The following is a 23,883-nucleotide window of genomic DNA, read 5'->3' as shown; positions in this document are numbered from 1 at the left end:
AGTCACACCCAGATCGACTACCAGGCTACAAGCATGAAAATAAAACACAGCAACACAGTTACGAGAAGAAGCCGTGGAACCCAGGCCCCGGGACCCCCAGCATCAGCCAGCCCGAGCCTTCGTCTTCCAGCATCTCACTGAGTGGTCTGTTATTTTCAATTAAGTCTGATCTAATCATTATCGTTTGATCAAGGGAGGTGGCTTGCTGCGTTAGGACAGCAACATGCCTCACTTTTGTGTTTAGATATGTTTTTGGCAATCTTTCCAGCCTTCCGCCTCCTCTAGATTTATTTCCAAATCTCAGGAGTTATTTTTGAGGAAACGCGTTGCACAGAAACTGGAGAACGGGCACGTAGCCGCGGCTTCTGGGAACTGCATATTTGAAAATTTAAGACCGAAGAGAAAAATGCACTACAAAGTCACGCCTTACCGAACCACGTTCAGACCCAGAGTGGAAGGTATCTAGAAGATCTAAGCCGAGCTCGTCGGCCCGCGTACTGATCGTTTGAAATCGAGTGCACATACACGTAGATGCATGTGCTCGAAATGCTCAGGACGGACAGATTTCTTTGCTCTCGGCAGGGCAGAAGGCTGCGGGTTTTCCTAGGTCTGTGGCGTGGCTGTGTCGGGAGGCAGGTGACATTTGTGCTTCTGGGAAACAATACAGCACCTGCGGTGAAGCCTGGGCCTGTTCCTGGGGCCGTGGAGCACGGCACGCCGGGACAAGGCCTCACCCTCCCACCACACGAAACGCCAACTCAGTACGTACAGAGCTTCTGGAGAATTCTACCTACAGACACAGGTGCAGATAGCTGCTTCCTGCAAGGGCAAACTTCGCAAAACTCCAATTCTCAGGCTTGACTGATTAGGAAAAATGTGAGGTCTTTAACATGATTTTAGGGAACTCGCCCATTTCTGAAGCAGGATAGATTTCACCTGCTGGGAAGTCGCAAAAAAAAGTTATACTGATGTGAAAACTTAAACGTAGAGCCAAGAAAAGCCGTTCTAAGAGACAGCGTTGACAGAACAGACGACTTTAGGAGCTCGTGGTGGGGACCAGGCAAACCTCAGGGGACTCACTGTTGTCTACCTGAATCGGAAAAACGCTTCTCTAGCTGGTGAGTGCAGATTACGAAAGATTAAACCGCCGTGGAAAAAGAAAGACCCCCCAGTTCAAAGCCCGGGAGAATACACCACACCCCCTCTGTGAGCGCCTGGCTCTCCCTTGTCCAGAGGTGGGAAGTTAGGACGCGTCCGGGCCACGGGCCCCTCAGCCTGAGCGGAGGGAGCCCCCCCGACAGCAGCGGCCACAACACACCTCATGTCACACTCCCATAACCACTCGCGAGTGGGATGAGCCCCCGGGGCCGTGTCCAGGCCGCCCACACCCAAATGCGCTCTTGCCTCTGGCTCCAAAGGCCTCCAAGTAACAAGGAAACCTGGGTGTTGTGAAATAAACCATCAAAAGAGGCTTGCGGAAAACTCCGCCGGGGTCCGTGCCCTCGAGTGGGGTGGGAGCGAGGGCCGGTGGGCTGCCGAACTGGCTGCTCCAAGGTGATCAGAGCCTCAGAGAAATGGACGCGACACTCAAAAGACGCTCAGAGGGAAAAAGCCGGGGAACGTCTACTTATCACCTAACGACTTCTCTCTGCACAGTGTTGCCCAAGTGCCTTCCACGGAAACAGGACACCCACGTGAGGTGGGGCCCCAGCGCCGTGGGTTCCACCTCCTTCCACGTGAACCGGGCGCTGCTACCCTGAGTGACCACGTGTCGTGAGTGGGTGCACAGGCGTTCCCGCCATGTAAATGTTACATGTTGACAGGCCAACGCGGGGAAAGAAAGAACAAAAGTAAAGAAATTACCTTTCCAGATAACAAAGCACAGACTTAATCCAAACATACTATGGTTTCCGCATCTAGAAGAAGAAGTAATATCTACTAAAACAACCGAGAAAAGTTTGGTGACCATTAAAAAAATGACCTTCCCAAACAGGTTTCAGTTACTCTGGAAGTTCTTCCAAGTTTGAGGAAATTAAAGTATGACAGATTGTTTGGTAAGACTGATCTCTTGGTAAGTGTTGAAGCGTGAGAGTCTATCAAGAAATATTTGATTTTCCAATGGGTAAAGCAAACAAAAATCTCACCCACATACACATCCGTAAACTAAGCTTTAAGATGCTGACTCCGTCTACGAAATAGTTCTATTCCGAGGAAGAAAAGGAAAAATGTTTAAACGTGTCTGCATTAGGATCTAATAATGCAAAGTACTCACTGTTTGAAACAGTGTGAAGAAAAGCCCACTGATGATTCGGGAACACTCCATGAACACACTGTAACCCAAAGCCCCGAATCATGAGTTATGAGCGCACAGGTCTCTGCACGGACCGCCAGCAGCCTGGGAGGGCAGACAGCACACGGGTGAGTTGTGAGGGCTCGCGTGGACCACGGCTGCGCGGGGGCCTTCCCGCGCCAGGCATGTTGCAATGAGGCCACTGCCGTGCCGTGTAACTGGGGACACATGGATTCTCCTCTCAGCCTCTCCGGGAAGAAGAAATCCCAGTCCAGAGGCCACCAGAGCCTCGGCTGGAGCAGACCCCCCGAACCCCATCCTTCACTGCTGGCGAAGGCTCCCTGTGTTCTGACGAGGACACTGACTTCGTCCATCGGAAGGGGCAAGTCACCCTGTGTTCTGACGAGGACACCGACTCCGTCCGTCGGAAGGGTCATGTCATATTCCAACGCTGATAAAACTTGCTACATTGCCACCCGCCACTCCTCATTCCCAGGTCAGCTACTTCTAACCTCACGCACACTTTCTTCCGGAAAAATTATAACAATGATTATTTTCATCGTCCCCAAGAGATAAGGTATGATATCAAATCGCTCGGTTTTCCTCGTCCAGTGATGGGACTTAGGGGAGGTTTATCCAAACTCCCCTTCCACTGTAGGGTTAACCGCGTGCAGAAGGCCAACGATGCAAAAATAAAAAAGCATCAAAGCAGCTTTTCCTGAAATCGTTTTATGTTTGCGATACTTTGGACAACTTCTCAGACAGACGTTTGCGTTCAAAGGGGGTCTCAGGGGTCGCTCTAGAAAACCCAGGTTTAGTGCGGACGCATTAATGAGCTAACTCTTGCCTCATTTACAAATGTAAACCCCCTCTATTGGTAGCTATGCTTTTAAGAGCTGGTGATACATGAGTCAGCTAAATCTAGAGGGAAAAGTCGTGAAACCCCATCCCCGTGTGCAGAGTCCTGCCCTGCTAACCACAAACCACAATAACATAGCTGCTCAAACAGCAGCACCTTCTCCCCGGCGAACAGGCCACTTCGGGACGATGTCCACATTTAATCAGAGGCCTTCCCTAAAACGTATACTGGAGCGACAACAAAACCAAGCCCGTCCGAAAATCTTTACAGTCATTTCATTTCCAAATTTCCCTGGATCACATTTTTAAAGGAAAAGTTTTTTCCCCTTTTTATTAATCTGGATTGAAGAAAAGTACACATTTCATTTCTCGTCTGGATTACAGATTCTTATTAAACAAACCAGAGCTCATTATAAAATCAATATCAACTTAACCACCATGTCCCCAGGAGGAACAACAAAAAGGTCACTCCAAGAAATTCAAACAATTTTCCTGCTGGAAGGGCATGATTTTAATTACAGATACTATTAATTAGAGCTGTCACTGGCAAGATTTTTTTTTCTGTTAATTATCGGAAACTCAGTTCTCAGTGTGCAATTTCAACCTGCGTTTTTGCCAAACTTAGTCATTTCTGCATGCAAGCCCAACCTTTCCATTCTATCAATATTTTATATTTGAATTTCAAAGTGTATCAAAGGATGCTGTGCTTTCTAAAAATCCACCCCTGTGTGATCTCCCGTCTCTTGCACACAGAACAGAACTGGTGTGATAATTTATTTATGTCCCGGCACAGACCTGGCCATCCTACACCGATGGTCTTGCTCAATAGAATTTCTGGATAAATTCTTACTAGTTTATGTGACATTTTTTCCTAGGCTTCTTCTTCAAACGTGGTTTTTCTTTTGCTTTGAAGCAGAGCCGTGCGCTGGGGCTGAAATGTCACCTCCCACACATTTGAAGTTGCCATTTCTTTATAAGAGACGATCACGCTGACCAGCCTTGTGACCTCCTCCAGAAAACCGGAGCGTTTCTCCTCCGTTCAGGGACAACACCAAGAATTTTGAAATGGTGGCGGGGCGGGGGGGGGGGGGGGGAGGTGGGAAGCTATCTCCTGGTGTCTTTTAAGCATAGTGGTTTTAGAAACTCATTCCAGGGGCGCCTGGGTGGCGCAGTCGGTTAAGCGTTCGACTTCAGCCAGGTCACGATCTCGCGGTCCGTGAGTTCGAGCCCCGCGTCAGGCTCTGGGCTGATGGCTCGGAGCCTGGAGCCTGTTTCCGATTCTGTGTCTCCCTCTCTCTCTGCCCCTCCCCCGTTCATGCTCTGTCTCTCTCTGTCCCAAAAATAAATAAACGTTGAAAAAAAAAAAAAAAAAAAAAAAGAAACTCATTCCAGCTCCTTCCGTGGGCCAGCGTCAGGGCAGCCCAAGGAGCAAAATCAGGCAGCACAGGCCAGTCCTAGAGGGCACCCAGGGGGCCAGCTTGGGCGGGGGAGGGTGGTTCTAGAAAGAGCAGGAGAGCCCCCCGTATGACTGTCATGACAGGAGAGTAACATTCAACTTATACACGATCGTAAATAGGATGTGTCGTACAGAAGACAGACATATTCCACGGCACAATCATGTCACTAGACAAAACAAAGCATCTCGTCCAGTGGGAGGGAATCTTCCACAAATACATATCGAATGAATTTTTAAAAGGATGATTAAATGTTTTACCTTCCCAAATGGGAAAATGTACTTAGAGTTAAATGCCATTTTACGTTAAAAGGAATCCAACGCCCCAACTAGTTCCTACCGTGGGCTCGTATGCTGTTACAACCGAAGGCACATCTTCATTACAGGACATTACCGAATATGAAGCGTACGCTACGGCACGTCCAAACATTCTGGGAATTTTCTACCAGCCCGTGTGGTCTGAACCTGCCTTCCTGACATTCTCTTTGGCTTCTGACTTGTCTCCAGGTGGGTCTGGGACGTCCCGTGTTACCCGCGGGAGGCCGCCGCCCTGGCTCTCAAGGGGACGTCCTTGGCTTACTTCCCACTTATCGGCATTAGATTTCACTTTATCCAAATAATAGCAGAGGTCAGCAACGGTTCAGGTCAAAGGATCCTTTCATATGAGACCCCGAGAAGTCGACAATTTAAGAGACGTCTTCAAAAACCCACACAGCCAACGTATCTCGCAACTTTGGCATTTTTTCATTAATAGTGGCCAAACTAAGAAAGATAAAGATACGTAATTCACGTTTCTTACTTCTTCCACATTTCCATTGAGCAACCTGCTTTCACAGCTAACTGAGACCAGCCGAGAACAGAGTAAGATTAACACGAAGCAGTAAAACTGTGGTTACAAGGGACTCGTGTGAACGCTAGTGAGGAGTTTCCAACCGTCCTCCTAAAAGAACCCAAACTATGGGTAAGAGAGCCGCTGGGCGTGGGGAAGGGCCTCAGGCAGTTAACTGATCTGTGTGTCCAGTGGGTGAACGGAGCCCCTACCTGGTAGGCGGCCGTGGCGTCCGGGCCCGGGTGGTCCCCTGGTCCCGACAGCTTGTCCTGCAGCCTGGCGCGGGAGGTGTGGCGGAGACAGTAGATGACGCCGGAGGCCAGGAGGACCCCCACCATGGCCACGACGGAGACCAGCGTGAGCACAATGAACGGGGTCGAGTCCCCTTGCTTTGCCCGGCGTGGAGGGAGCTTTAGTTTGCTTTTCTGCAGGACAGGAGAGAAGGAGTGTGTTAGTGGCCAGCAAATAGGACCTCCTGGAAACCACCCTTTCCCAGCGGATCCAAAACGTGACAGCTCAGCGCAGCGGGCTGTGGGCCCTGCCCCAGCGGGAGGGCCTTCCAGAACAGCACCCCCAAGCAAGGAGGGAAGTTATGTCTAATTCGCATCTTAAGGGTCGCAGCGTTTGCAAAAGGAAACTCAGAGGCATCACTTTTATTCTTAAAACCACCGATTTTCAAAACGTAAGGACGTGAACTCTTTGGCCCGCATCCCTTGTCCAGACAAGGGTGAGAGAAATAGTTTATCCAGAGCACGCACCACAAATGTTTCTGCGGGGGGGGGGGGGGGGGGAGGGGGGTGGTTCCTGGGGCACAGAGACGTCAAACAACCCTACAGCGCACAGCACAAAAGAGGGGCAGGATCTCTGAAAGTTTCACCTCAACCTTCCCGGAGACACAGCAGGGGCGGTGCCTCCGAGGACACTTGGCGAGGCATCCCCACCGACCTGGGACCCTCCGTGCGCGCCCGCGGGACACAGACCGCCGCCGGGCACCTAACGCTTTTCCTGGGAAGGAGCTGCGGGGCGCTGGGGAGGCCAGGGTCCAGGAGGCCGCTTCCCGGCGGTGTGGAAAATGGGGAGACAAAGCATCAGAGTCCCACTGTCTGGGGGGCAGGCTTTGGGCGCATCTCTCCGGAGTCCCCTCCGGGCTCAAGGAGCGTGGTGCTCGCGGGGCAGCCTCGTCCTCAGTCAGGTGCAGTGGCCGCGGTGAGAAGCGGCTCCGGCCAGCACGCCCCCCACCACCACCCGGGCAATGAATGAAACGCACGCCCCCGCCTCGGTCCCGGTTGCTACAAGATGAGGACAATTAGCAAACTCCTTTCCACCACCTAATTTCGCGTGGTAACAAAATGGATTTTTCCCCATGAATGCCTGGCCGGCCTATTCATTATCTCTCTTCTATTAGTAATTTTCTGCTCCGTATTCAGCCTCCCACCTCCTCATTTCCTCCCGTCTCCGAGTGTACACAGGGCCTCTTATGTCAGGCCGGGCCATTTTTATCTTGTAATCATAAAGGCCACCAAAGCAATTATCGCCGGTCTTGACTGGAAAAGCTGGTCATTAATTAGCCTCCTTTTGCCTTCGGTGCCGCGGATTAGCTGGTGCCGGGACCGAGTTAATGGAAACGCAGGTTAAATGAGAAAAGACGCCGAATTTTCTTGCCTGGACGCCCGGCTCCGAGGAGGACGGCGAGGCTGGCAACCGGCGGGGAGGCACACGGAGGGTGGGGAGGGCGGGGAGGGGGCTGGGGAGGGGGGAGCGCGCAGGGGGAGGGACCCGGAGGGGCGGGGGCGCAGGAGGGGCGCGCGAGGGGCCGGAGCTGCGGTCCCGCGGTCTCCTCTCCCCCCACCCCCCCTCCCCGGCGCGGACCCCTCCCCTCCGTCCCGCTCGCCCCTCCCTCCGCGCCGGCACTGCTGCCTCCGGGAGGCTCTGGCTCCTGGAGCAGCGGACCCACCCCCGCCGCCCGCGCTCCCTCCGCACCCCTGTCCCCGCCCCGCGCGGGGCGAGAGCCGCAGCCCCATAAATAAACCGGAGGACCCCACCCGGCGCGGCGCGGCCCAGCGGGGCGGGAGGGACCGCGACCTCCCCGGCGCGGCGCGCAGGTCAGCGCCCCTGGGCGCCCGCGAGGCTCCGGGCCGGGGTCTCCGTCCCCTGACTGCGTCCCGCGGCTGGGGCGGCCTCCCCCTCGCGGCGGCCCCTCCGCCCCCCGAAAGAGGCCTTGCCGGCACCTCGGTGGGGGGCGTTTCCAGGAGGACCGCTCGCTCCCCCCGCGCCCCCCGCGGGACCGCCTCGCGTCGGCAGACCGAGCCGGGACAACAAAGGAGGCGGCGCGGCCGAAGGAGGGGCGTCCGGCCGTCCCCCCGCCCGGGCCCGGCCCGCCCGGCCTTCACTACGCGTCCCCCAACCCCGCCCTCCGTGCCGGCGACTGTGGGTCCCCGCGTCCCCGCTTAGTCCAAGCTCCCGCGCGGGGGAATCCCGCCCAGGCCTCGGGAGGACCCCTCGCGCCCACGTGGTTGACGGCGCCCGGGAACGGGGACTTCCTGAACCTTCCTGCCTGGCGGCGTGAAGCGCACACGCGTGGGGTGGCCAGCTGGCTCCAGAGGACGCGCCGCGCCTCGAAGTGTGGCGCGCGCGTCGGTGCGCACCCGACGGACGGTCGCACGCGCGCCAGGGGCCAAGGCCGGGACTGTGGGTGCCGGGCGGTCGGGGACGCGAGGTCCCGCTGCGCAGGGTGCTCGCCGGGGAACCGGCGCAGAGGCGGCCCGGTTGTCACTCGGTTCCAGGTGAGAGGCCATGCAGGCAGGCGCGGCGCCCACGCGTTCTCCTGGCCCAGGCCTCGGGCGAGGGAGAGGTCGCACCGAAGCTCTTTTCAAGGAGGCAGAGTGGCCCGAACACCGCCGCCCCCGGCCGGCTGGGTTCCTGCCCCAGGAAACCGACGGTCACCGTGACCCACGATGCGCTCGGCACGCGCGGGTAGTGGAACTGTGCCTCTTTCGCGGCGCGCGTGGAGTGGACTCAAAGGTCAAAGAAAAACGTCAAGGAGAGTGACTGCTCCCAGAGCTGAGGTCCTTCCTCTCCGGACCCCGCTCTCCCTCCTCCCAGCTGCCCAGCCCCCGCTGGGTCCCAGGTGCTGCTGGAGTAGAAGGGATGCAGGGGAGGGGAAAGGACGTGACCCGGTGCCCACTGAGTCCCATTTTCTATGGTCTCTTCTGGTTCCAAGCTGTGTTGGAACCTTCTCCCGCGGAGAAGGGCCACCGCGGTCCCAGGCTGGGAGGGAGGCGCCCAGACGTACCTCCCGCAGCCTATCCGCAATCCCAATCCTGCAGCCAGGGGAGGGGTGGGTGAGGCTGAGGACTCCCGAGCTTGGGCGTGGGGGAGAAGAGGGTGTGACCCAGAGGAGGACTGCGGTGGTAGGGCCGAGGGACCCGCCGCGCTTCTGACGCTGAGGTTGCCCGACCCTAGAGCCGGGCTGGGAACGTCCCTCCAGCCGGCCCGGGGCGGGGGCGGGGGGTGCATCTCAGCCAGAGCCCGAAAAATCACTCTTCCTCGCTCCCCCCGCCCCCAGTGGTTCCGACCTACCCAGCGCCGGGCGGGAGGGTCGAGCGGGAGGAAAAACTGTTGCTGGCTGCAAGTCAGGTCTTAAGAAACCCGGAAGAAACTAAAATTTATGGAAATTAAAAAAAAACTAGAGCAGGTGAATTCCTTCTTTGGCATAGCGACTGGGGTTTAAAATCTTCGTGATTATTTTATTTTCTTTCTTTTTGTGGAATTAAGAAAACAAACAAAACTTCCAATCCCTGCTAACCAAGAGCTTTAAGAGAAAAAACATGAGCGTGAGTTTGAGCCAGGGCCCCGCTGCAGGTGTGACCAGGGCGGGGTGGGCCTCAGCCCCTCCCCTCCTGGGTCCCTGCTCCCCAAGGCCGAGCGACTTGAACCCGTCTGCGATCCCCCAATTTTGTCCTGGGCCCCGCCGATAGCCCACGACTAATTAGAGGCATCCTGTCAGTCTTGACTGGAAATTGAAAGAAAATAATGTTTAAATATTTATGACTTGGACAGACACGTACAGTCAGGCATCTTTTAGAAGCAGAACCCCTCCTTCCGGATGGCGGCAGAGAGAGGCGCACAAGGGGCCGGGATGGCGGTGGGCCCTGGGATGCGGGGTCACACACACACACAAACGCTGAATGCGGAGTTTCAGGTGCAGGAGAAGTACGAGGTTTAAAAAAATAATCAGGAATAATTAAGTCAACTTTACATCAGGTTAGATGTGTCTTGACTGCACAACCATTTCCACCTGCAGCTCCTTGAATTTGGAATGTAAAATATTGCAAACGCTGTGATTTGAAATAAATGCGACCAGAGGCAATTTGTGGGTCGCTCTTGGAAATCGGAATCTACAGACGTTGTCCTGACCTACTTAAACTATTTTGATCTGCGCTTGTGAGTGGAGGTGCATGGGGCTTCCTTTGCATGATCTTCTGAGCCATTTATGGCAAAATATCTTCAAAACTTTTTTTCTTTAGCTGTCCATGTGGTGAGCTTAAAAGAAAAGAAGAGAAAAAAAGAGAACATTTTATACCCAAACTTGGTTGTGAGAACTAAGGCAGCCGCACAATTACGAAAGTTTATGCTAACAAGTATTTGTTGACAGGTAGCAACAAAATTGAAAATCTGAGTATTTTTCCAAGACTGTGCGTCGTAAACAGCTGACAATAGCAGTCTGTTAACTAAGCCACTGACTTTGATTTGAAAATACACTTGTACCCCAAATTTATGGGCACAGGCATTTAAGTTTATTAGTAGGAAACTTCTGATATGTGGATGCTTTCGTCCGAATCATTCCTAAAGAATCTGTTTTGGAAACGCTGTCCCTCTGCACTCTTACGTCACTGTAATTGTCAACATCCCTTTCCCTGTAAAATTTAGAAATTGATTTTAGAGACTACTAATGAGTTGCTATAACAAATCTGTCTTTGCTTTCCCAGATGAATAATTTTAGAATTATTTGAGAGTTTCATGCTAGATTTGCTAAAATGCATTCACTAAAACATATGATCACTTTAAGGCAGATAAAAAATTTTAATGGTTTTCAGGCCATGGGAATGACCGAACTTAAAAATATGGGGGGGGGGGGGAGGTGTCTTAAAATATTTTAAAAGTATTTTTTAAAGCTGTTAACTGAACTATTTTTAATTTGGAATTTGCCACAGAATTCTCATAAATGAGAGAAGTCAGGCGGAAATAATCATGTATTAATTCTCTGCATTACAAAATCTTTTCAGAAGCTATTATCAGAGCAAGAGGCATTTCGGTCTGAATCCAGGGTGGGAGAAATCCTTTGTGCAAGTGAAAGCCATTGTTCCTCGTGCAGATGAAATTGTACTTGCAAATCTGCCATTCAAGTAGCCAAAAAAAAAAAAAAAAAAAAAAAGCCTAGATAGGCAAGAGAAAAGAATGTCCAAGAAATAATTATTCTTAAATAAAAATAAATGGGGATACCTTGTTTTAAAATAAGCCATTTGTTTATTTTTTCAGGCATAGACAAAAATAAATATGCAAAAGATAACTGTCTATTTGCCGCCTTTGAGCGCTCCCAAAACATCAGTTTTGGGGAACTACTCTGTTTTAAGACACCAGGGAAGATTTACGATATTTATGTTTAAAGGGGGAGAACTACCCTTGTGTGAACTAATTTTTAGCAGAGCTTCATACACAGCAAATTGTCTCGGGGAGAACAGAGAGCGACCAGCTGAGAACAGAGCGAAGAAGATGGGCCCCCCCCAGGAATCGTGCCCCCGGCCGTCTTTCAGATTCACCGCTGGAGTCTCTATTACACCCCGACTCCTACTCGGCCGCTGCACTGATGCGCCCGCTCCCGACCCGTGTTCTGCGCGCGCAGTCGGGTCCCCGAGGCCTGATCTGACGCGTGCACACACGCGCTTCCTCGGGTAGGTGACGCCGTGGTCGTGAAGCAGGAGTTTTCCCCGCAAGAACCAAACCCCCTTCGGGATGCCCCTCCTCTTCCTCCGAGGCTCAGAAGCCCCATCCTGGCCTGGCCCGGCGTCGCGGGTCGGGACCCCGGCGAGGCGCTCCTCGGAGCGCAGGCCTGTGTCGGGCCCCCTGTCCGGCTGCAGGGGCCTCGGGCCTTCCTCGCCTCCCGGTCCCGGTCCCTCCTGCTCAGTTACTTACAGCAGCCCACGGAGGTCCGAAAGGTCAGGCCGCAGCGCCGGACACAAAGGGGCCAGTGCTCCTGGGAGCCGACAGTACTCGCGGCAGGGCTTTCCAGGAGGTCCCGGCCCCCTCCCCTAAGGGGACAATGCCCTGGCCCGGCCTCCCCGCCACAAAGCGCGGGCCGCGGGCCGCGCGCGCACGTCCCCAACGACGCCCGCATCTACCCATCCGGGAGCGGCGAGGGCCCACCGCGCACATCTCTGCTGCCTACCCCCACCACGGCCACCCCCTTCTCAGGAGCCAAGTGGGTGAACTTGGTTGGGTGGGGGGCGTTTCCTCTCGGGTTGATAAAAAGAAATGCGCTTCCCTCCCCCTCGCGCACACAGACCTTCACCTCGCATTTTCGCTCGCGTCTAAATTCGGGGAAGGGTGGCTGGGCAGAGACCACGTGGACGAGCTGCGCTCCGGGCCCCAGGCGGGAAGGCTCCGGGCTCCGCGCAGGGGCCTCTGTCAGCGGACTTAGCTCGGGAAATGGACCCCAGAGTCGGCCGACGCACAGGTGCAGGCGGCAGGCGGCAAGGCCCGAACAGCAGGGCCGGCCCCGCAGGGACCAACGCGGACAGGGTCCTCACTGCCCTCTGGGCGCGCGTTTCGGGGCCCTGGCGACAGTGACAGAGTCATCCCCCCCCCCCCCAGTGGAGCGCGGCCCGTTCAGCGCACTGGTGACACAAAAGGGCGGGAGAGTCTGCTGAGGGTTTTACCCCCTAATTTTGGGGTCCATCTGACTGTCTCCAGACTTCTCTAGACCCTCAAAGCAGGCTGCAGCTCAGAACCGTACAGGTAGTTAAGGAAGGCAGGAAATGAAGTCCCTCCTTCAGAAGTTTCTCTCCGCGAGCACGCGGCCGCCTCACCTCGGGGGTCCGCGAAAGCGCAGGTTCCCTTTGGGGGAGGGGAGGTGGCCACAGCGAGGCATTTCTCTAACTGGTGGGGGGAGGGCGCGGGGGGGGCGCTCAGAGCACCCTGCGGCCTCACCCACGGCCCCACCTGCCCCTCGCTCGCCCCTCCTTGCGTGCCCATCCCAGGCCCTCTACCCGAAAGGCCCCGACGGCACAACGTGCGCTCCGGGACCGAGAGCGAACAGTGAAGAGCGCCCCAAGACGCGCTGGGAGGAAGATGCCCCGGCGGTGGGCCCCCCTCCGTCCTGGCTGCTCATCCCCACGCTTCCTCTCCTGTTCCCACACCGCTGCCCCCACACCCCCCTCTCTCCCTGAGGGTCTGAACTGCCGGGGTGGCTCCGGACAAGTCCAAGAACGAGGGCCCCAACCCAGTCCTGCCAGTCTCCAAGGGGCCCAGGGGGGTGGGACAGTTGCCACCAACGCGGTCACCCTGGGATGTCCAAACCTGACCCACTGGGGGGATGACCTCAGACCTCCCCCGCCAGCCAGAGCCTTTGACAGGTGTCCTGCTTCGAGTCTGAGTTAGCCCCCCGCACTGGGCTCTCCGACGCCCAGGTTGCCCAGCCCAGCCCCCGCGCGCACCCTCCACCCTCCTCAGCCTCTGGTTCCGCGCCCCGCCACCTACCCGCTCGGCGGTGCCCTCCGTAGGTCCCTCCTGCTTTCTCCCTCCCCCACCCCAGCCTCTCTCCTTTCTCCTACAAACCCGCGGGTGCCCGCGCCCCCGGCCCCCGAGCTCCTGGTTACCTGCGGAGGGGCTGGCGCCCGGCGCCCGAGCCGGAGGAGGGGGGGGCGTGCGCCGGGCCGAGCGGCCTCGGGGCGCGGCGGCCGCGGGCAGCGGCGGCGCCATCACCACAGCCAGCCGTTTCCCTGCTCCCGATCCACAGTCGAGCGGGGCCATCCTGCTTCTGACCACAAACTTCTCGGGAGGCCGGCGTAGACAAAGGTGCCGTGCGCGGTGGCCCCAGCGGCGGCTGCGGCACCGGCTCCGAGCCCGCGGGCGCCCGCAGCTCTGCGCCGCCGCTCCGCTGGGCTGTGTGCGCGCCGCTCCGGCCGGGCCCCGGGGCGAGGCGCTCGGGGCCGGGGCGCGGCGAGGACGGGCGCGGGGCCGGCGCGGGACAGTCCCCGCAGGGCCACCGGTCGCGCGCGCAGCTCCATCCAGAGCGGCCGCCGCGCCCCGCCTTATATCCGGCCCGGCGCGCACCCGGCCGGCGGCGGCGCGGCTCGCGGCCCAGCCACCGGTTGCTATAGCGATGTCCCCCCCCCCCCCACATGTTGCTGACAGCAATTGGCTAAGGGGCCGCGGCTCTCCGAACACCCTCTCCCGCCCGAGACTATGAATGGACATCGGCTTTGTCAGTCATTCGTACAACGCCCGGGCCTTCGCCGGCTCTTTCTTTCCAGCCGTGTTCCCTTCCACAGCTCCCGCGCACTTCAAACTGGGCAAGTTCAGGGCAGCGCTCAGGGGAGAGGGGACTCGGCCAGAACCATCGACCCGCATGGCCTTACTATGACCTCTGCGGTGGGAAGGGTGGGGGTGTGGAAACTCTTCGCGAGAGAAAAATTCAGGGCAAATTATTGTTTCCAGTTAGTTTTTCCACTTTTGCCATGGGGGGCTCTTTGCTCTCCAAATTGAAGCAGACCGAATTACCCCGGTAAACACAAGCGAGGAAATGCCCTCCCCACCCCACCCTTTACTGGCGAGTGTTCAGGTCTGGAGTTTGAGTACAAAGCGTCTCGCCCGACGTGGGAAGGAGAACTGTGCCACCAGGGCCGGCCTGAGGCCGCGGTGCAAACCGCGTCTCAGCCTCCTTCCTCGCCTCCCTCAGGGGAAAGGCCGGGCCTGGACCACGGCCTCTGCGCAAGGAGTGCAGGGCCGAGCTCCCAGTCGAACGCTCCTCCCGAGCTCCTTGAGCCGGCAGGAATCTGGGGGGCGACCAGGTCTCCCTCGGCCAATCGGCCACCCCATCACGCGCCCCCCCCCCCCCGGCCCCTTCCCCCACATTCTTTCTCCCCAAGCCCTGGACCCCCGGTCTCAGCTACAGGTTGGGGCACCCCGGTGTGCGACGCCCCGGGCGAGCAGCCGAGAGCCGGGCGCTGAAACCCAACGTCTGTGTGGACAATGCCCTCTCCGAGGCCCACAGCTGCAGGAACAAGAGGAAGAAAGGAACCGGGAGAGACCTTGTCACATGCAGATGACAGTCTGCGCTGGGCTCTGTGGTTTCTCCTTTTCTGGAAACCCTGGCGCCCTCCTCCCGGTCCCCCTCTCCCACTGCCTCACCATTGTTCCTGCGCTCAGGACAGCTGGAGACGGCGGCCCTTCCTAACCCGACGCCCCCCTCTCCCCCCGCCCTGCCCCACAGCCGGCCCCTCCAGGGCCCGCCGCACCGCACCCCCCGCCCCCCCCCCCCCCAGTCCCCGCCAGCCAGCCCAGGAGGAGCCCGCACGTTTCCCCCCTCCTCCCCACCCCTCCCCTGCCTGGGCTCTTCCCTCCAGGAAGTGCGGGGGCCAGGGCTCTCAGGGCAAGGGGTCTCCACAGACCTGAGTCGAGTGCCTGCGAAGTGCTTGCCTCTGTCTAAAAGTGTCCTAAAAACTCGCTTCCACTGACCCAAGGCCTAGGCCGAGTTCTGCTTTGATTCGGTGTTTACAGCTGCTGGGAGCCCAAAGCACCACAGAGCCCCGGGCACAGAGGTGGTGCCCCCATCATCAGCTCCCGAAGGAGCTCCTCGAGGGCTGGACTTCCCAGGCTTCGAGAAGCGCAGGTCCAGTGGAGGCCAAACGCGGAAACTGTGCTGGATTATACACCCGCAGTGCACGCACCGCGACCCCCTCAAACATCCAGCAGGCCCGAGGTGGGACGCCCCCGGGCTCCCGCAGCCCCGAGCCTGGCAGGGCCTGCAGAATCCCACCTCCCACCCCCAGCAAACTCGCCTCGGGCCGGCGCGCGGCCGCCCGCTGGGCCTCCCGGTCGTCCAGCCCCAGAGACCCGCGCCTCTAGCCGCTCTCTGAGGGTCCTCCTCGGGCAAAGCCCTGAGTGGTGGTGGTTCCTGTCCCTCCTGCTGCCCTCTTCGGGGCTTGTCCCCCTCCCCGGGAGCCCGGGGCCTCGGCATACTTCTCCAGCCTCTGGGGCGACCCCAGGCGCGGCCCTGGGAGGGGAAAGAGGAGAGGAGGGGTTGCAGGCTGGGGCCGCGGAGGAGGCGGGAAGGGCCCCGGAAGCTCCAGCGGGGCGAGGGGGGAGGTCGGCGGAGAAGGGGCGCAGGCAGGGAAGGGAGGCCTGGAGGAGGGGACGTGTCGCCCTCAGCCTCGTTGGTAACCGGGCTCTCCATAGCAACGGCCTGCGCGCGCGCGCCTGTGTGTGTGTGTGTGTGTGTGTGCGCGCGCGCGCGTGTGCAGAGTTCCTGCGCCTCTCCAGTCCTGGGTGGGGGACTCAGCACCGGGGGGCGGATGAAGGGAAGGCCCCTCCAGGACGCGAGGGCCGGCCTCCAAGGTGCTGGGGACGCCGTGGGGTCCCGGGAGACCGCGCGGGGCGCCGGGCGGGGCGCGGGGGTGGGGGACGCTCCCGGGGCCCGCGCCCGGCCGGAGGGGCACCGGGGACGTCAGGGGAGTGGCGCTGACCGCGCGTCTCCGCCGAGACCCCGCGCGGCGCCTCGGGAGGCGAGGCGGGTGGGGGCCCCGGGCCCGGGCGGCCGCTCAGGCTGCGCCTCTTTCCTAGGCCGCCGGGACCCGCGCTCAGGAGGGACCCGGTGCCGGAGGGGACCCCGCGCCAGCCCCCAGCCCGCGGCGACGCGCGGCGTTGCTCCCGGGGCGGGCCGGCCCGGTCCCCAAGACGCGGCCTCGGCCGCCACCCTCCGCGCGGGCACGCCCCTCTCGCTCTTCTCACCGCGACCGCCAGGAACCGCGAGCAGGCGTGAGGATCCCGGGGCGTCCAGCTCCTCGGTCACCAAGGTGGCTGGGACCCCACGCGGCCGCCCCGGCTTTCCCGCAGCGAGAGGACGTGCCCGGCCGCGTGATCCAGGGGTCCGGGGATGGTGGCAGAGTGTCGGCGACCCCAGGGGACGCTGGAGCGCAGGACAGGGCGCGCAGCTCAAAGCCAGATAGACTATTTTGTTTCCTTACAAACCTGATATGACATAATAAAGAAGTAAGTAAACAGATAAATTTATTTTCTTTAGGTAGTCTTTCATTGGTCCCAAAGGTTTCATTTCCAACATCAAAGCGCCACATTCCCAATTTAATCTGAATTGGACGAGCTACCTGGGTTTCTCTGCTTTCAGGAAGAATGGGGGGGGGGTGCGGGGGTGATACCACTGGAGTTCGCTTTTGGTCACTTTTTAAATGGTTAGATGGGCCTTAAACTCTTAACGCAGGTATTTGTAAGCACAAAGCGCATCTCCTCGCTGACACCTTGGTGGACATAGAGCGTATTCTTTTTGGCTGGGTCACCTCAACCCCCCCCCCCCCCCCCCGCGCCGTTTGGTCCACGTCGACGCCTGTTTAACCCTCCAGCTCGGAGCTTAAAGATAAACGGATTGCCCAGGGAATTCATTAAAAGAACGCGTTTGTATTTTAGGTGCTGATCCGTTTAGTCCCCTGTTTCAGAAACTGATAAATTAATCCACCAGATTTCCATTTTATTTTCCTTTATTTTAAAATCCTTTATTTCCAGGGCAGGAAAAATGTGTCTTTTAATTCTTGAAAAGACTTTAGCAAAGTGTCTTTTCAACTAGATTCAGCTAATATCTTGAAGAGTGAATGATATTAGGTGGTGGGGTTTTTGTTTTGTTTCGTTTTTGTCATGAGAGCTCAGACCTCATTGAATAATAAATTTCAATTTTCGATTTCAGTGACATTTACAGAGAAAACTTTTAAACATGATGCAAAATGCTGTAGAGAGGCACGTTGATGGAAGTCATTTATATGTGATAAATGAGTACATTATTCATACGAACTTAGGACTGTTTGACTGATGAATAAAAAATATAGAGGATGTAAAATCCCCCAAGATCTACAAAATATTTAAACAATATAAATAGTTTGAAAGGATGTGTTGATCCTGCTAATACTTCTTCCAAAGAGCAGTTCACATTCGTTATGTGTAAAACCTAATGTTCTGTGATAAGAATCTCATTTTCAATTTGAGAAACACCAAACTATTATATATCACATATTTAAGTGATTAGGATAAATTTCCAATGTTCTAAATTATTATCAGAGAAAATGTATTTTTAAACAAAATGGAGAAAGACTGTCATGGAAAGCATGGTTATTATTAAGCAAAACAGCACCTAAAATTTCAGGAATTTTAAATAATATGGTTAGATAGAAAATTATTTTAAAAAAACCACCTCTGGGACACCTGCTTGATTTCAGAAAACCTAAACCAATTTTTGTTTTAAAAATAAAGTACTAATTTGTAATCATGGTGCACAAATTATATTTAAAATCCTTTTGATTTGTACATCATTTATAAAAATGACTTTAAATTATCGCAATGAAATTAGGTGCTCTCGAATATTGTAGTTATATGTATGCGGTATTTCCATGCATAGTTAAATGTTAAAGACAATAACATTTCAAAAACGTCAACGAGTGAACTTTGAAAAGCAAAGATGTTTAATTTAGTGAGATGGTAACTGGTGCTGTGATCGTTTTCAAAAGAAGACACGTGCACAGGTTAGGTCTAGATGGCTCTAAGTTGGAGTCCATTAACTGTCAATAAATAGCTGTTTTCAACGACAGTGTTTGCAAAAGCATCCGAGACTGGTGACAAGTCCTTATCCACCATGAAAGAAGACACGTCCACTGTGGGGCACGGGGCCTACATTTCAGGAGGCTGGGCACCCACTCTCTCTCCTGCTTGGCAGTGAGGACAGATTCACCGACTGGGGAGAATCGTCAGGGTGGTTTTCCTGCATTTCTTATGCCACCGGCTGTAAGATATTCCTATTGAATTGTTATCCTCACTTTAAAATGGAAAGGAATGGAGAAATGGCAAAATTATTGGCTCCAATGTCTTCCTTTATTTCAAGAAAAAAATGTGAATTCTGTACCCTAAACAGAAAAATACAAGTCATTTTTTTTGGTTTTGAAAAACAATTACCGACATTATTCAGCCTTTATAACTGTTCTCACGTTGGCTCGTGTTCAGATCGACCTACACGTTTTAAAGTCCAGAAATAGGAACTTTTTTTTCTTTTTACAAAATAGAGTTGATATCCTCTTCAATGGCCTAACATGAAACCATGTTATGAAAAACAAACAAACAAAAAAATGTATTTCAGCAAAAGTTTATTCCTGAAAGATTGGTTCACAAACATGTAGGGATTTTTATCTGTCCTTTTCAGACTTTGAAATCGCAATTCCTATAAGAACAAGAAAAGCAAAGACTTAGTGTTGCCTTCTTGCCCTCCTTGGCTCCTCTGGAGAGGTAGCATTCCGAAACGTTGCTGCTCGCACGGACAGATGTCTGCAGACAGACAGTCTCCCTCCAGGCTAACCCTCCAGGTTCTAGAATCTAGACGGTAGAGCCCTTTCGGTCTGCTTCTTTGTAACGATCTAACCTTAGTTATTTGCAAAATAGTGCTAAAAAATACATATTTAATAGTTGGTGCTCAGTATAGTGTGTGTGTGTATAATATGTTCATGATGAGATTTTATTCTTTACAAAATTGAGCTAAAATTCCTTAGAAAGGACTGACTTCGTGAACAAGAATCTAACTTTTCTTTGCCATCGCCTCCAGATGATGGGAAACAAAATACTGCTGTGGAGAACACCCAGGTTTTCTCCATTTTTCAGCCGGAAGGTGTTCATACATTCTGTCAGTTGCATGCCACAGGTCCATGCGATTGTTTGGAAACAGTTTTTTTCCTTAAGTTGGGTTGGAATTAAAAGTAGAACAACAGTTGACATCGTGTTTATTTCACAGTGATATAATTCACCGTGGTGCTGTTTACGTATACTTTTAAGGAACACTCTGATGCCTGCCGTTCTGTGTGAGAACCGGCCGGTTAAATGCAAGCACAGGCTGACAGAGCCCTGGGGTCTGGAGTCGCCACGGAGTGTTTTCCGATTCTGTACTGCAAATATGTGTGCATGCGCTTAGATCTAACAGGGACACAAGTGCTGGAAACGGCTAGTCGCCTGTCATTCTGACACACGTGGAGCCATCCTGGAAAGTGCAGGGTCAGCGATCGCTCTGGAAAATTCGGCGGTGGCGCTTTGGCATTCCGTATGAACGCACCCAGAGCTACTGAGTAGCCAACTGAATGAAAAATAGTCAGATCTGCTCTGTCGATGCGGCATGACGTGCGTTGGCATTTTAGCACGTGTGGCACAACATCGGCATCGGTTACGTAGGATGCTCTGGTGTACTGGGACTGCTTTTAAAATCCAGGATGTATCTATCCGGATACCTCTCAATTCAGACGCTTTGCGGAGTTTTCACAAGAGTGAGGCCCCAAATGTGGTAAAGTCATGACGCCGTGGTGGCGCGGAGTGGGCGGTTTCTCCAGGGGACAAGGCAGGAGGAGAAACCTCACCGGGTCTCAGCTCCGAAGAGCGCCAGTTCCCTTTCCTCCGTGGGGGGGGCTTCTCGGTTTCCGTGACAACAGGCTCTCTGACCTGCACGGGCACGGTTCGGGTGGGGCTGGAGGCTTCTCCACCCTGCCTTCCAGCAGTCAACTCCTGTTCCTTTGGAGCCCTGACTTGGCCCTTACTCCTGGTCCCCACAGGTGCTGATGGTGGTGACCCTCACTCCTCAGAGTCCCCACCTCCATCCATGAGATTCACTTCCGCCACCGCTTCCTGATCCGTTGCAGGCCGGTTCCCCTCTCGCCAGCCGGCCAGCCACGCAGTCCTGCTTCCTGAGCGCCCGGGCCTCTTGGCTCCGCACAGGGTCTGCCCTGGAGGTGGGGGGACACGGACCCCGTGCCTCTCACCTCCGCCTTTCACTCACCCGAACCCAACACTGAGTCCCTCGCCTTCAGGGTATTTGAACGTCCAGATTTGTTGTCCTGTCACACATATGCACACACGCCACCACACAGGCACACAGGCGCCAGCACACATGCACACACATATATATGCACACGCACCGGCACACAGGCACACACACGTATATGCACACGCACGAGCACACAGGCACACACACACATATGCACACGTCCCAGCACACAGGCACACACACGTATATGCACACGCGCCAGCACACAGGCACACACATATGCCAGCACACAGGCGCACACACATATGCACACACACCATCACACAGGCACACACACATATGCACACGCGCCAGCACACATGCACACACATGTATATGCACATGCACCAGCACACACACGCCAGCACACAGGCGCACACACATATACACATGCACCAGCACACACGTATATGCACACACGCCAGCACACAGGCACACACATATATGCACACGTGCCAGAACACAGGCACACACACACACACCAGCACATAGGTGCACACACATATGAACACATGCCAGCACACATGCACACACACGTATATGCACACACGCCAGCACAAGGCACACACACGTATATGCACACGCGCCAGCACAAGGCACACACACGTATATGCACATATGCCAGCACACAGGCGCACACACATATGCACACGCGCCAGCACACAGGCACACACACGTGTATGCACACACCAGCACACAGGGACACACACGTATATGCACACGCATCAGCACACAGGCACACACACACGTATATGCACACGTGCCAGCACACAGGCACACACACGTATATGCACACGCACCAGCACACAGGCACACACACATGCCAGCACACAGGCGCACACACATATGCACACACGCCATCACACAGGCACACACGCGCCAGCACACAGGTGCACACACATATGCACACACGCCAGCACACAGGCGCACACACATATGCACACGCGCCAGCACACATGCGCACACGCATATATGCACACACGCCAGCACAAGGCACACACACGTATATGCACACACCAGCACACAGGGACACACACGTATATGCACACACCAGCACACAGGCACACACACACGTATATGCACACGCATCAGCACACAGGCACACACATGCATATGCACACATGCCAGCACACAGGCACACTGACGTATATGCACACGTGCCAGCACACACATACACACATATCCAAACATGCCAGCACACAGGCATACACACCGTCTACACACATGTAAACATGACCACACACACGAACTGCATCACACATGACTGTACACCATCTCGCAGGATCCTCCCACGCACATGTATGCACATGCCACACAGATCACCTACCATCTCACACACACACGTAAGACACGCACACACAGCATGTCACACACGTATATACTTTCGCACGTGTGGATCACGACTTACTGAACGTGCATACGCACGCCGAGCCACGCGTGCTGTTTGTCACTCTTCCGTGGATGGCCTAGTAGAACTCCCACAGACACCCCATGGCTTGTGCACGGTCACTGCCGGTTTCACAGATGAGGAAACCGGTTTGAGAGGCAAACGGGTTTGCCCAGGCTGGTCAGCGCTATGACCTCGATCAACACTCACCCCACCTTACCGGGGGGAGTTCCGTTTCTGGCCCCGGCCCCGCCTTCTTCCCAGGGGCTCCGTGTGGCCGCTCTCCCTTCATCGTCATGAGACCCCCAAGCACCCCACACAATAGTAATAGCTATTCTTATTAGAGTAATGCTTCAGTAACAGTAATTGTGTTTGAAAAAACACAGTTGGCTTTTATTCTTTTTATCAGTTCTACACACCTATGGCTTTAAAGATTGATTTATGTTAAATGCAATATACACAACCAGAAAAGTATAATTGTGCCGTCCGATCCATGTTACTGGCTCCCCACCCCCCTTCTCCGTGGCCCTGGCCCCCTCAGCCAGCCTGCAGGGTGACCGCCGCTGGGTCCCTGTCTCTCCGGAAGGCGTGCTCGCCTACGAGCCAAGGATGGGGTGTCCACAGGAAATCTGGAGGGGCCCTCACACCTCAAGGTGATCAAATAACTTTTTAAGCCGCTATTTTGGAACAGGACTGGTCCTGGGAGAGGGCTGGCGATGGCAGTGTTCGTGCAAGACCTCAAACTAAAATAAAGGAGAAGAATGTAACTGCTTTTACATTCCAAATCTGTCACAGGAAGCCTGCGACATGGGGGAGTACAAAATAGTTGTAAGTCTGAATGGCTGGGTGGCCGGCAGCCTGAGGTGGGCCGGACGGGGTGACGGGTCTAAGGGACGGAAGGCGGCCAGGTGACGAGAGGTCTCAAACCCTTCCTGCTCCCAGGGAAGCCGGCACCACCATGAAAGCTGCTCTTGGACAGAGCCTCTCATGGGGCCCGTGGCCACACGCTCGAGGCCACCGGCCACTTGGAGCAGACCCCCACCTGCAGCCTCATCGGAGGCCTTGCCCGGAACTCCAGCTCGCCGGGGGCCAGGCCCCCGGCCCAGACACTGGGAGACCCCCGGCGAAAAATGTCCGCTGTTCTCCCTGTTCGGTTTTGGGACGGTTTGCTGTGCAGCAAAGGAATGACCCCGAGCACACCCACGCTGTCCAGCGAGGACCCATCAGAAGCCCCCGATGCCTTCACTCTCAGCTGAGCGAGGCCAGCTCTGGGCTGTTCCCGCAGGGTCGGCCGGGTGCACCTGCACGCTCCCCTCGGCCTCGTCCTCTGCCCTCCCCCGGACGCTGGACTGCCGCCAACCAATACGGGGAGGCCAGGCCAGCCACCGGTGGTGTTTCAACACACAGGCGCATGCACACACACACACACACACACACACACACACACACACACAAGCACACGGCTGCTGGCCAGGACCATCTTCTCGAAGCCACGTTTCCTGTCACCATATAAGTGACGTAGCTGAATGCAGCAGCTCTCCCGAACGCATCTTCACCAGGGGGCTGGGGCTCCCCTGACGACTTCCCCCGGTGTGAGGCCCCGCGGTGACTTTTCCCGGTGGAATTTCTCCTGCCGGCCTGCGTGGGGCTAAGGTGACCGGCGTGCTCATTTCTCTTGCATTTTCAATGCTGCACGTGGAGAAAGTCCTCACGCTCTGCCCGCCGCACGGGGGGGGGGGGGGGGGGGGGGGGGGGACCGGAGGCGACTCGGCGCGGTGCTTCGTCTGAAGGGTTCGGGCCTAGTTCTGCCCGACCGCGTGGCCTCCGTGGCTCATGACAGCGGCCAATCGTGCCCGGTCCGTTTCCTCACCTGGAAGTGGGCGCAAAATCGCAGAAAGGTCCTGGGTCTACCGGAAGGACCGAGGGGCCGAACGGCGCAGGCGCGGGCGGCGGGTCG

At 55.7% G+C, this 23,883-nt stretch overlaps 1 protein-coding gene across 1 annotated transcript in view; it reads right to left on the bottom strand.

The window, feature by feature from the left end:
* The window catches only part of PTPRN2 (protein tyrosine phosphatase receptor type N2), an 806,499-nt gene that overhangs the window by 99,145 nt on the left and 683,471 nt on the right, over positions 1-23,883 (bottom strand). Inside the window, exon 14 of the mRNA XM_086680696.1 lies at positions 5,643-5,855. Within this exon, the coding sequence (XP_086536822.1) occupies positions 5,643-5,855 (213 nt within the window). The remainder of the gene's footprint in view (positions 1-5,642; positions 5,856-23,883) is intronic.

This window comes from Puma concolor, chromosome A2 (genome assembly GCF_028749965.1).
Source record: "Puma concolor isolate L17-30 chromosome A2, mPumCon1.1.hap2, whole genome shotgun sequence".
NCBI classification, from domain to species: domain Eukaryota; kingdom Metazoa; phylum Chordata; class Mammalia; order Carnivora; family Felidae; genus Puma; species Puma concolor.
Note: the sequence above shows the minus strand (reverse complement) of the source record. Positions and strands in the feature narration are given on the sequence as shown.